Source organism: Gallus gallus (genome assembly GCF_016699485.2).
Source record: "Gallus gallus isolate bGalGal1 chromosome 35 unlocalized genomic scaffold, bGalGal1.mat.broiler.GRCg7b 35_unloc2, whole genome shotgun sequence".
Classification (NCBI taxonomy): domain Eukaryota; kingdom Metazoa; phylum Chordata; class Aves; order Galliformes; family Phasianidae; genus Gallus; species Gallus gallus.
In genome coordinates, this window is record NW_024095957.1 from 1 (window position 1) to 13,844 (window position 13,844).

A 13,844-nucleotide genomic window follows, 5' to 3' on the forward strand; every position below is an offset into this window, starting at 1 on the left:
TGTGGGGTCTCTGTGGGGTCTCTGTGGGTCTCTGTGGGGTCTCTATGGGTCCCTATGGGGTCCCTATGGGTCCCTATGGGTTCCTAGGAGGGTTTCTGTGGGTGTCTATGGGGTCCCTATGGGGTCCCTATGGGTGCCTATGGGGTCTCTGTGGGGTGTCTATGGGTCTCTGTGGGGTCTCTGTGGGGTGTCTATGGGGTCCCTATGGTTCTCTATGGGTTCCTAGGGGGGTCTCTGTGGGTCTCTATGGGGTCTCAATGGGTCTCTATGGGGTCTCTGTGGATCCCTATGGGTCTCTATGGGTCCCTATGGTTCTCTATGGGTTCCTAGGGGGGTCTCTGTGGGTGTTTATGGGGTCTCTATGGGGTCTCTATGGGTCCCTATGGTTCTCTATGGGTTCCTCGGGGGGGTCTCTGTGGGGCTCTGTGGGGCTCTGTGTGTCTCTGTGGGGTCTCTGTGGGTCTCTATGGGGTCTCTGTGGATCCCTATGGGTCCCTATGGGTCTCTATGGGGTCCCTATGGGTCTCTATGGGTCCCTATGGTTCCCTATGGGTTCCTCGGGGGGATCTCTGTGGGTGTCTGTGGGGCTCTCTGTGTGTCTGTGGGGTCCCTATGGGGTCTCTATGGGGTCTCTATGGGGTCCCTATGGGGTTTCTATGCGGTTTCTATGGGTCCCTATGGGTCTCTATGGGGTCTCTTTGGGGTCTCTGTGGGTCTCTGTGGGGTCTCTATGGGTCTCTTTGGGGTCTCTGTGGGTCCCTATGGGTCTCTTTGGGTCCCTGTGGGTTTCTATGGGGTCTCTATGGGTCTCTCTGGATCTCTATGGCTCTCTATGGGTCCCTATGGGACTCTATGGGGTCCCTATGGGTCTCTATGGGTCCCTATGGTTCTCTATGGGTTCCTAGGGGGGTCTCTGTGGGTGTCTATGGGGTCTCTATGGGTCTCTATGGGGTCTCTGTGGATCCCTATGGGTCCCTATGGGTTTCTATGGGGTCTCTGTGGGTCCCTATAGGTCCCTGTGGGGTCTCTATGGGTCCCTATGGATCTCTATGGGGTCTCTATGGGTCTCTTTGGGGTCTCTGTGGGTCTCTATGGGGTCTCTATGGGTCCCTATGGCTCCCTATGGGATCTCTAAAGGGAGCCGCAGTAATGTGGGGTCTCTGTCCCCCCCCCCCCCACAGCCCCCCCTGCTGTCGGCGGCGCCGTTCTGCAGCCTGGAGCAGCTCCGGCAGCGCCCGGCACACCTGGCGGCCTTCCTGCTGCACTGCCTGCTGCAGTTCGAGCCCGGCCCCGCGGTACGGCAGCGGGGGGAGGTCTCGCGAGATTTGGGGGGAAGTCTCGCGAGATCTCAGTGAGGTCTCGTGGGATTTAGGGGGAAGTCTCGCGGGATTTGGGGGGAGGTCTCGCGGATTTGGGAGGAGGTCTCGCGAGATCTCGGTGAGGTCTCGTGGGATTTAGGGGGAAGTCTCGCGGGATTTGGAGGGAGGTCTCGCGGGATTTGGGGGGAGGTCTCGCGAGATCTCGGTGAGGTCTCGCGGGATCCAGGGGGAGGTCTCGCGGGATCCAGGGGGAGGTCTCGCGGGATTTGGGGGGAGGTCTCGCGAGATTTGGGGGGAGGTCTTGCGGGATCTGGGGGGAATTGTCGCGAGATCTGGGATTTGGGGGGGAAGTCTCGCGAGATTTGGGGGGAGGTCTCGTGAGATCCGGGGGAGGTCTCATGGGATTTGGGGGGAGGTCTTATGAGATTTAGGGGGAAGTCTCGCGGGATCTGGGGGGAAGTCTTGTGACATTTGGGGGGAAGTCTCGCGAGATTTGGGGGGAGGTCTTGTGGGATTTGGGGGGAGGTCTCGCGGGATCTGGGGGGAATTGTCGCGAGATCTGGGGATTTGGGGGGGGAGGTCTCGCGGGATTTGGGGGGGAGGTCTCACGAGATTTGGGGGGAGGTCTCGTGGGATTTGGAGGGAGGTCTCATGGGATTTGGTGGGAAGTCTCGCGAGATTTGGGGGGAGGTCTCGCAAGATTTGGGGGGAAGTCTCGCGAGATCTCGGTGAGGTCTCATGGGATTTGGGGGGAGGTCTTATGAGATTTAGGGGGAAGTCTCGCGGGATTTGGGGGGAGGTCTCGTGGGATTTGGGGGGAGGTCTCACGGGATCCGGGGGGAGGTCTCGCGGGATTTGGGGGGAGGTCTTGTGGGATTTGGGGGGAGGTCTCGCGGGATCTGGGGGGAATTGTCGCGAGATCTGGGGATTTGGGGGGGAGGTCTCGCGGGATTTGGGGGGAGGTCTCGTGGGATTTGGAGGGAGGTCTCATGGGATTTGGGGGGAAGTCTCGCGAGATTTGGGGGGAGGTCTTGCGAGGTTTGGGGGGGAAGTGTTGTGAGATTTCGGGGGAGGTCTCGTGAGATTTGGAGGGAGGTCTCATGGGATTTGGGGGGAGGTCTCGCGAGATCTGGGGGGATGTCTCGCGAGATTTGGGGGGAAGTGTCGCGAGATCTCGGTGAGGTCTCATGGGATTTGGGGGGAGGTCTTATGAGATTTAGGGGGAAGTCTCGCGGGATTTGGGGGGAGGTCTCGCGGGATTTGGGGGGAGGTCTCGCGGGATCTGGGGGGAGGTCTCATGGGATTTGGGGGGAAGTCTCGTGAGATTTGGGGGGAAGTCTTGCGAGATGTATGGGAGGTCTCATGGGATCTGGGGGGAGGTCTCGCGAGATTTGGGGGGAGGTCTCGCGAGATTTGGGGGGAGGTATCGTGAGATTTGGGGGGAGGTCTCGTGGGATTTGCGGGGAAGTGGAGACCCCACTTGGGGCCATCTGGGTCTGTTTTGGGGCTATTTGGGGCCATTTGGGGCTGTTTGGGGCTATTTGGGGCCATTTGAGTCTGCTTTGGGGCCATTTTTGGGCTGTTTTGGGGCCATTCTGGGGCTATTTGGGGCCATTTGGGTCTGTTTTGGGACTCTTTGGGTTTGTTTTGGGGCCATTTGGGGCCGTTTTGGGGCCATTTGGGAATGTTTTGTGCCATTTGGGGCCATTTGGGGCCGTTTTGGGGCCATTTGGGTCTGTTTTGTGCCATTTGGGGCCGTTTTGGGGCCGTTTGGGGCCATTTTGGGGCCGTTTGGGGCCATTTTGGGGCCATTTGGGTCTGTTTTGGGGCCATTTGGGGGCCATTTGGGAATGTTCTGTGCCATTTGGTGCCATTTTGGGGCTATTTGGGGCCATTTGGGTCTGATTTGGGGCCGTTTTGGGGCCATTTGGGAATGTTTTGTGCCATTTGGGGCCGTTTGGGGGCCATTTGGGGCCACTTTGGGGCCATTTGGGAGTGTTCTGTGCCATTTGGTGCCATTTTGGGGGCCATTTGGGACCATTTTGGGGCCATTTGGGTCTGTTTTGTGCCATTTGGGGCCGTTTTGGGGCCGTTTGGGGCCACTTTGGGGCCATTTGGGAATGTTCTGTGCCATTTGGTGCCATTTTGGGGCCGTTTGGGGCCGTTTTGGGGTGCATTTCTGTGACCCCCCCCCCCCTTTCCCAGCTGTGTTGGCTGCACGCTCAGCTGCTGCTGCGCCGCCCCCACCCCAAGGAGGGCAGGAAGAACTTCCAGGAGTTTGGGGCCAGGTTCCTCGAGCGCAGCGCGGTGAGAGCGGGGACGCGTGGGGACATATGGGGACATATAGGGACACATGGGGACATATGGGGACGGATGGGGATGTATAGGGGCCATAGGGACACATGGGGATGTATAGGGGCCATAGGGACGCATGGGGACATATAGGGGCCATAGAGACACATGGGGACACATGGGCACGTATGGGAGCCATGGGGACACATGGGGACATATAGGGGCCATAAGGACGTATGGGGACATATGGGGACACATGGGGACATATGGGGACGTATAGGGGCCATAGGGACACATGGGGATAGATGGGCACGTATGGGAGCCATAGGGATACATGGGGACGTATGGGGACATATAGGGGCCATGGGGACATATGGGGACGGATGGGGACACATGGGGACGTATAGGGGCCAAAGGGACACATGGGGATGTATAGGGGCCATAGGGACACATGGAGACACATGGGGACGGATGGGGATGTATAGGGGCCATAGAGACACATGGGGACGTATAGGGGCCAAAGGGACACATGGGGATGTATAGGGGCCAAAGGGACACATGGAGACACATGGGGACGGATGGGGATGTATAGGGGCCATAGAGACACATGGGGATGTATAGGGGCCATAGGGACGTATAGGGACACATGGGGATATATAGGGGCCATAGGGACACATGGGGACATACAGGGATGTATAGGGGCCATAGGGACACATGGGGACAGATGGGGACAGATGGGGACGGATGGGGACATATAGGGGCCATAGGGACGTATGGGGACATATGGGGACACATAGGGATGTATAGGGGCCATAGGGACACATGGGGATGTATAGGGGCCATAGGGACGCATGGGGACACATGGGGACATATAGGGGCCATAGAGACACATGGGGACATATGGGGATGTATAGGGGCCATAGGGATACATGGGAACACATGGGCACGTATGGGAGCCATGGGGACACATGGGGACATATAGGGGCCATAAGGACGTATGGGGACATATGGGGACACATGGGGACATATGGGGACGTATAGGGGCCATGGGGACACATGGGGACACATGGGGATGTATAGGGGCCAGAGGGACACATGGAGATGTATAGGGGCCATAGGGACGCATGGGGACACATGGGGATATATAGGGGCCATAGGGACACATGGGGACATACAGGGATGTATAGAGGCCATAGGGACACATGGGGACAGATGGGGACAGATGGGGACGGATGGGGACATATAGGGGCCATAGGGACGTATGGGGACATATGGGGACGTATAGGGGCCATGGGGACACATGGGGACGGATGGAGACATATAGGGGCCATAGGGACACATGGGGACACATGGGGACACATAGGGATGTATAGGGGCCATAGGGACACATGGGGATGTATAGGGGCCATAGGGACACATGGGGACACATGGGGACATATAGGGGCCATAGAGACACATGGGGACACATGGGGATGTATAGGGGCCATAGGGATACATGGGGACACATGGGCACGTATGGGAGCCATGGGGACACATGGGGACATATAGGGGCCATAAGGACGTATGGGGACATATGGGGACACATGGGGACATATGGGGATGTATAGGGGCCATGGGGACACATGGGGACAGATGGGGGACAGATGGGGACAGATGGGGACATATAGAGGCCAGAGGAACACATGGGTACACATGAGGACAGATGGGGACATATAGGGGCCATAGGGACACATGGGGAGATATGGGGACGTATAGGGGCCATAGGGACACATGGGGACACATGGGGACAGATGGGAGCCATAGGAATGTATGGGAATACATGGGGATGTATGGGGACATGTAGGGGCCATAGGGACATATGGGGACGGATGGGGACACATGGGGGCATATGGGGATGTATAGGGGCCATAGGGACACATGGGGACACATGGGGACGTATGGGGACACATGGGGACGGATGGGGACATATAGAGGCCAGAGGAACACATGGGGACACATGAGGACGGATGGGGACATATAGGGGCCATAGGGATATATGGGGACACATGGGGACGTATGGGGCCATAGGGACACATGGGGACATATGGGGACATATAGGGGCCGTAGGGACACATGGGGACATATGGGGACGTATAGGGACCATAGAGACACATGGGGACATATGGGGATGTATGGGGGCCATAGGGACACATGGGGACACATGGGGATGTATAGGGGCCATAGGGACACATGGGGACACATGGGCACGTATGGGAGCCATGGGGACACATGGGGACATATAGGGATGTATAGGGGCCAGAGGGACATATGGGGACACATGGAGACATATAGGGGCCATAGGGACACATGGGGACACATGGGGACATATGGGGATGTATAGGGGCCATAGGGACGCATGGGGACACATGGGGACATATAGGGGCCATAGAGACACATGGGGACACATGGGGATGTATAGGGGCCATAGGGACACATGGGGACACATGGGCACGTATGGGAGCCATGCGGACACATGGGGACATATAGGGGCCGTAGGGACGTATGGGGACATATGGGGACACATGGGGACATATGGGGACGTATAGGGGCCATGGGGACACATGGGGACACATGGGGATGTATAGGGGCCATAGGGACACATGGGGACAAATGGGGACCCATAGAGACCCATAGGAAACCCACAGTGCTTCACTCAGACCCACACTGCCCCATAGGAAACCCATACGTACCCATAGAGAGAGACCCCCCCATATAGAAACCCCATAGAGAGACATCCACAGAGCCCCCCCCACATCGCCCCCCTCCCCCACCCCACAGCACTATGGGGCAGCCCCACACTCACCCCCCTCCTCCTTCATCTTTACAGCCCCTCCGGGTTCCCGTGCCCCCCCACGTGCAGCAGGAACTCGGTGAGTGCCCCCACCCCCCCCCCCCCCCCCCCGGATCATTTTGGGGGCCATTTTTCCATTTTTGCCCATTTTTGCCCATTTTTGCCCCCTTCTCCCACGTGTTTTATTTCGGTGTCTCTGTCCCTTTAACGCTGGCCCCGCCCATCGCTTTGGCCCCGCCCACCGCCGGCAGAGCGCACGCGCCCGAGCTCCTGGCGGAAGAGGCTCAGCGGCGCTGCCTTCGCGAGCTTCAAGCCTGGCAGGAACCGGAGTCACCCGGCAGCTGGAGGATTTCCGGTACGTCCACCGGAAGTGTGGGCGGGACGAGACGTGGCGTACCAATCCGCGCGCTCAGCCCGCCCCCGCGCTCTCCCATAGGGCGAAACGGGTGATGGGCATGACGCCCGGCGAAGCGGAGCTGGCGGAACTGGACGCGCTGCCGACACGTGACCCCGCCCGCGAGCGCCAATTGGCGGAGACGCTGCTGAGCCGCCTGGAGGACATGCAGTGAGCACCGCCCCCTTCCTCACCCGTCACGTGATGCGGGCACTGCCGCCTGGCCCCGCCCACCGCCTCCCAGTTCATCCCAGTATAACCCAGTGCCCGCTCGGCCCGTTGAGTCCCCATCGATTGCAGCCCTTCCTTGTGCCCCTCGTTTCCATCTCAGCCCAATCCCAGTTTCAGCCCATTGGTTCCCCATTCACCCCAGTGCATCCCAGTATAACCAGTATCTCCCAGCGGTCTCCCAGTTCATCCCAGTTCCCACCCAATCCCATCTGAATTCATCCCAGTCCCTCCCAGTCCCATCCCAGTACGCCCCAGTCCCTCCCAGTTCCCACCCAATCTCATCCCAGTCCCTCCCAGTCCCTCCCAGTCCCACCTCATCCCCTCCCAGTCCTTCCCAGTCCTTTTTCATTCCATCCCAATCCATCCCAGTCCCTTCCCATCCACTCCCAGTCCATCCCAGTCCAATTCCAGTCCCTCCCAGTCCCATCCCAGTACGCCCCAGTCCCACCCAGTTCCCACCCAATCCCACCCAATCTCATCCCAGTACATCCCAGTTCCTCTCAGCCCCATCCCAGTTCCTCCCAGTCCTTCCCAGTCCCATTTCATTCCCTCCCAGTCCCTCCCAGTCCCATCCCGTCCACCCCAGTCCCTCCCAGTCCCTCCCAGTTCCACCTCATCTCCTCCCAGTCCTTCCCAGTCCCCTTTCATTCCATCCCAGTCCATCCCAATCCCTTCCCATCTGCTCCCAGTCCATCCCAGTCCGATTCCAGTCCCTCCCAGGACATCCCAGTCCCTCCCAGTCCCACCTCATCCCCTCCCAGTCCATCCCAGTCCAATTCCGTTCTCTCCCAATCCAATTCCAGTCCCTCCCATCCCCTCCCATCACCCCCCAGTCCCTCCCAGTCCAATCCCAGTCCATCCCAGTGCTCCCAGTTGGAACCTCTCTCCCTCTGCAGCGCCTCCATATCTCCGGATGAGGAGAAGAGGTGAGTGGGGGGGGGGGGGGGGGCATTCTGGGGGCATTTCTCCACTTTTAGCAGTTCCCATTGACACCGTTCCCCATTAACGGCATTCCCTCATTTACGCCGTCCCTCATTTACGACAGTTCCCCATTTACGACAGTTCCTCATTTATGTTATCCCTCATTTACGGCATCCCTCATTTATGGCATTCCCCGTTTACGCTATTCGTTCTTTACGACGCCCCTCCTTTAAGACATCCCTCATTTACGGCATCCCCTTTTTACGGCATTCTTCATTTACGGCATTCCCCATTTACGCCGCCCCTCCTTTACGGCATTCCCCATTTAAGCCATTCCTTCTTTACGCCATCCCTCATTTACGGCATCACCCTTTTACGACATCCCTCAATTACGGCATCCCTCATTTACGCCATTCCTCCTTTATGCCATCCCTCATTTACGGCATTCCCCATTTACAGCATCCCCCTTTTACGACATCCCTCATTTACGGCATCCCTCATTTACGGCATTCCCCATTTACACCATTCCTCCTTTACGATGCCCCTCCTTTACGGCATTCCCCCTTTACCGCCATTCCTTCTTTACGCCATCCCTCATTTACGGCATCCCCCTTTTACGACATCCCTCATTTACGGCATCCCTCATTTACGGCATTCCCCATTTACAGCATCCCTCATTTACGGCATCCCTCATTTACGCCATTCCCCATTTACGGCATCCCTCATTTACGGCATCCCTCATTTACGGCATCCCCCTTTTACGACATCCCCCTTTTACGACATTCTTCATTTACGGCATCCCCCATTTATGACATCCCTCATTTACGGCATCCCCCATTTACGCCATCCCTCCTTTATGATGCCCCCCCTTTACGCCATTCCTTCTTTACGCCATCCCTCATTTACGGCATCCCCCTTTTACGACATCCCCCCTTTTACGACATTCTTCATTTACGACATTCTTCATTTACGGCATCCCCCATTTACGCCATCCCTCCTTTACGACGCCCCTCCTTTACGCCACCCCCCACTTACGCCATTTCCGCCACTTCCGGCCCTTCCCCCCCTTTCCGCCCTCCCCTCCCATTAACGCCGCTCATTGGCTCGGCTAATTATTGGCCGCGCTAATTAACTCATTAACGGCAGCGCGGCGGCGGTGGCAGCGGTCTGTGCCTACCTGAGGCTGTTGGGGGTGAAGGCGAAGGGCGGCGCCGACGCCAAGAAGCCCAAAGGGCACTTCTTCCGCAAGAAGGTAATTAGCGGCGGCCTTAATTAGCTCATTAGCCCATTCATTAGCAGGGGGGGGACCCGTCGGCCGCACTGCGCCTCCCCCATTAATTAGCCCCAGTTTGCACTTTGCTGGGGGGGAAAGGAGCCCGTTTGTAGGGCTTAGGGTGCCCCCCTCCGCTCTTATTAATTAATTACGGGTATAATTAATGACTAATGAGCGGTTAATAAGAGGTTCATTAGTGATCCATAGCGCTCCCCCCCATACAATAACCCCAACTTGCTAATTTGGGGGGGGAAAACGAACCCCCCTATTAAGGTCTGGGGCGCCCCCTCTCCTTTTGCTTAATTAAGAGTGTAATTAATGGTTAATTAGTGGTTAACGAGTGCTTCGTTAGCGGTTCATAGTGCTCCTCCCATTAAATAGCCCCAATTTGCTCTTTTTTGGGGGGAAATGAACTGCCCTATGGGAGCGTAGGGGTGTCCCCGGCTCTTCCTAATTAACTAATGGCGTAATTAATGATTAATTAGGCGTTAATAATTGGTTCGTTAGCGACCCGTGGTGTTTCCTGGACCAAATGACCCCATCCGGTGTTTCTATGGGAAGGACAGAGCCCTTTATTGGGGTACAGGTGGGGCACCCCGTTCTAACGAACTAATTAAGGGTCTAATTAATGGTTAATTAGCGATGAATAAGCGGCTCATTAGCGACTCGTTGGGATATTTTTCCGTACCTAATAACCCCATTCAGTGCTTCCGGGGAGGAATGAACCCCTCTTATGGGGTATAAGTCTGCCCCCCCCCCCCCCCCATTGCTAATTAATTAAAGGTGTAATTAATGATTAATTAGTGATTAATCGCGCTGGCTCTTCCTTATTCATGCTAACTGGGGAGATCTGCTCTTATGGGGGGTGGGGGGGGTGGGTTGGGGGACGCCCCCCCTGTGGGTTAATGAGTGGTTTAACGAAGGGTGAGTGCTTAATGAGTGCTTAATGAGTGCTTAATTGGGGGTTAATTAACGGCTCCTCGCGCCCGCAGCTGCCGGGGGGGCGGAAGGCGGAGGAGGCGAAGTCCAAAAGGGGTTTTTCATTGGCGGGGGCGGCGCTGTGGGGCAGAGATGGTGAGAAAATCCCCCCCCAAAATGGGGACCCCCCCATAGGGACCCCCATTATGAGCCCCCATAGAGACCCCCCCATAGGGATCCCCCCATAGGGACCCCCATTATGAGCCCCCCCCATTATGACCCCCCCATGGAGACCCCCATAGGGTCCTCCCCATTATGACCCCCCCCCATTATGACCCCCCCATGGAGATCCCCATAGGAACCCCCATTATAACCCCCATAGGGACACCCCCTATAGAGACCCCCCCATAGGGACCCCCATTATGAGCCCCCCCCATTGTGACCCCCCCCCCCATTATGACCCCCCCATAGAGACCCCCCCATAGGGACCCGCCATTATGAGCCCCCCATCATAACCCCCTATAGAGACCCCCCCATAGGGACCCCCATTATAACCCCCCATAGGGACCCCACCATAGGGACCCCCATTATGACCCCCATAGGGACCCCCCCATAGTGACCCCCATTATAACCCCCCATAGGGACCCCCCCATAGGGACCCCCATTCTGAACCCCTATAGGGACCCCCTGTTATAAACCCCCCCCATAGGGACCCCCATAGAGACCCCCACATTATGACTGCCCCCCATTATGACCCCCCCATGGAGACCCCCCCATAGGGACCCCCATAGAGACCCCCCATTATAACCCCCCCCATTATGACCCCCCCATGGGGACCCCCATAGGGACCCCCCCATTATAATCCCCCATAGGGACCCCCATAGAGACCCCCCATTATAACCCCCCCCCATAGGAACCCCCATTATGACCCCCCCCCATTATGACCCCCCCATTATAACTCCCCCATAGGAACCCCCATAGAGACCCCCCATTATAACCCCCCCCCCATAGGAATCCCCATTATGACCCCCCCCCATTATGACCCCCCCGTGGAGACCCCCCCATAGGGACCCCCCATTATAACCCCCCCATAGGAACCCCCATTATGACCCCCCCCATTATGACCCCCCCATTATAAACCCCCCCCGTAGAGACCCCCATTATGACTGCCCCCCCATTATGACTCCCCCATTATAACCCCCCCATAGGGACCCCCATAGAGACCCCCCCATTATAACCCCCCCATAGGAACCCCCATAGAGACCCCCCCCATTATAACCCCCCCCCATTATGACCCCCCCATGGAGACCCCCACCATTATAACCTCCCCCATAGGGACCCCCATTATGACCCCCCCCCATTATGACCCCCCCATGGAGACCCCCATAGAGACCCCCCCATTATGACTGCCCCCCATTATGACCCCCCCATTATAACCCTCCATAGGGACGCCCATAGAGACCCCCCATTATAATCCCCCTCCATTATGACCCCCCATAGGAACCCCCGTTATGACCCCCCCCATTATGACCCCCCCCATGGAGCCCCCCCCATAGGGACCCCCCCATTATAACCCCCCCCATAGGAATCCCCATTATGACCCCCCCCCATTATGACCCCCCCATTATAACCCCCCATAGGGACCCCCATAGAGACCCCCCATTATAACCCCCCCCCCATAGGAACCCCATTATGACCCCCCCCCATTATGACCCCCCCATTATGACCCCCCCATGGGGACCCCCATAGAGAGTCCCCCATTATAACCCCCCCCATAGGGACCCCCATTATGACTGCCCCCCCATTATGACCCCCCCATTATAACCCCCCCATAGGGACACCCATTATGACCCCCCCATTATAACCCCCCCCATAAGGACCCCCATTAGGACCTCCCCCCCCCCATTATGACCCCCCCATGGAGACCCCCCCCATAGGGACCCCCATAGAGACCCCCCATTATAACCCCCCCCATTATGACCCCCCCATTATGGCCCCCCCCATTATGACCCCCCCATTATGACCCCCCCATGGGGACCCCCATAGAGACCCCCCCATTATAACCCCCCATAGGGACCCCCATAGAGACCCCCCCATTATAACCCCCCCATAGGGACCCCCATTATGACCCCCCCCCCATTATGACCCCCCCATTATAACCCCCCCATAGGGACCCCCATAGAGACCCCCCCATTATAACCCCCCCATAGGAACCCCCATAGAGACCCCCCCCATTATAACCCCCCCCCATTATGACCCCCCCATGGAGACCCCCACCATTATAACCTCCCCCATAGGGACCCCCATTATGACCCCCCCCATTATGACCCCCCCATGGAGACCCCCATAGAGACCCCCCCATTATGACTGCCCCCCATTATGACCCCCCCATTATAACCCTCCATAGGGACGCCCATAGAGACCCCCCATTATAATCCCCCTCCATTATGACCCCCCATAGGAACCCCATTATGACCCCCCCCATTATGACCCCCCCATTATAACCCCCCATAGGGACCCCCCCATTATAACCCCCCCATAGGAACCCCCATTATGACCCCCCCCCATTATGACCCCCCCATAGGGACCCCCCCATAGGGACCCCCATAGAGACCCCCCATTATAACCCCCCCCCCATAGGAATCCCTATTATGACCCCCCCCATTATGACCCCCCTATGGAGCCCCCCCCATAGGGACCCCCCCATTATAACCCCCCATAGGAACCCCCATTATGACCCCCCCCATTATGACCCCCCCATTATGACCCCCCCATGGGGACCCCCATAGAGACCCCCCCATTATAACCCCCCATAGGGACCCCCATAGAGACCCCCCCATTATAACCCCCCATAGGGACCCCCATTATGACCCCCCCCCCATTATGACCCCCCCATTATAACCCCCCCATAGGGACCCCCATAGAGACCCCCCCATTATAACCCCCCCATAGGAACCCCCATAGAGACCCCCCCCATTATAACCCCCCCCCATTATGACCCCCCCATGGAGACCCCCACCATTATAACCTCCCCCATAGGGACCCCCATTATGACCCCCCCCATTATGACCCCCCCATGGAGACCCCCATAGAGACCCCCCCATTATGACTGCCCCCCATTATGACCCCCCCATTATAACCCTCCATAGGGACGCCCATAGAGACCCCCCATTATAATCCCCCTCCATTATGACCCCCCATAGGAACCCCATTATGACCCCCCCCCATTATGACCCCCCCATTATAACCCCCCATAGGGACCCCCCCATTATAACCCCCCCATAGGAACCCCCATTATGACCCCCCCCCATTATGACCCCCCCATAGGGACCCCCCATAGGGACCCCCATAGAGACCCCCCATTATAACCCCCCCCCATAGGAATCCCTATTATGACCCCCCCCATTATGACCCCCCTATGGAGCCCCCCCCATAGGGACCCCCCCATTATAACCCCCCATAGGAACCCCCATTATGACCCCCCCCATTATGACCCCCCATTATAACCCCCCCCATAGGAATCCCTATTATGACCCCCCCCATTATGACCCCCCCATGGAGTCCCCCCCATAGGGACCCCCCCATTATAACCCCCCCATAGGAACCCCCATTATGACCCCCCCCATTATGACCCCCCCATTATAACCCCCCCATAGGAACCACCAT

General features: G+C 57.7%; 1 protein-coding gene across 1 annotated transcript in view; it reads left to right on the forward strand.

The window, feature by feature from the left end:
- Nucleotides 1–1,097: 1,097 nt before the first annotated feature.
- LOC112530995 (Rho guanine nucleotide exchange factor 1) overlaps nucleotides 1,098–13,844 on the forward strand; it is a gene marked incomplete at its 3' end in the record, with an annotated part of 51,238 nt that continues 38,491 nt past the window's right edge. Inside the window, 8 exon segments of the mRNA XM_040656816.1 lie at nucleotides 1,098–1,295; nucleotides 6,478–6,524; nucleotides 6,693–6,763; nucleotides 6,766–6,796; nucleotides 6,878–7,006; nucleotides 7,963–7,992; nucleotides 9,134–9,239; nucleotides 10,253–10,334. Coding sequence (XP_040512750.1) covers nucleotides 1,113–1,295; nucleotides 6,478–6,524; nucleotides 6,693–6,763; nucleotides 6,766–6,796; nucleotides 6,878–7,006; nucleotides 7,963–7,992; nucleotides 9,134–9,239; nucleotides 10,253–10,334 — 679 coding nt within the window.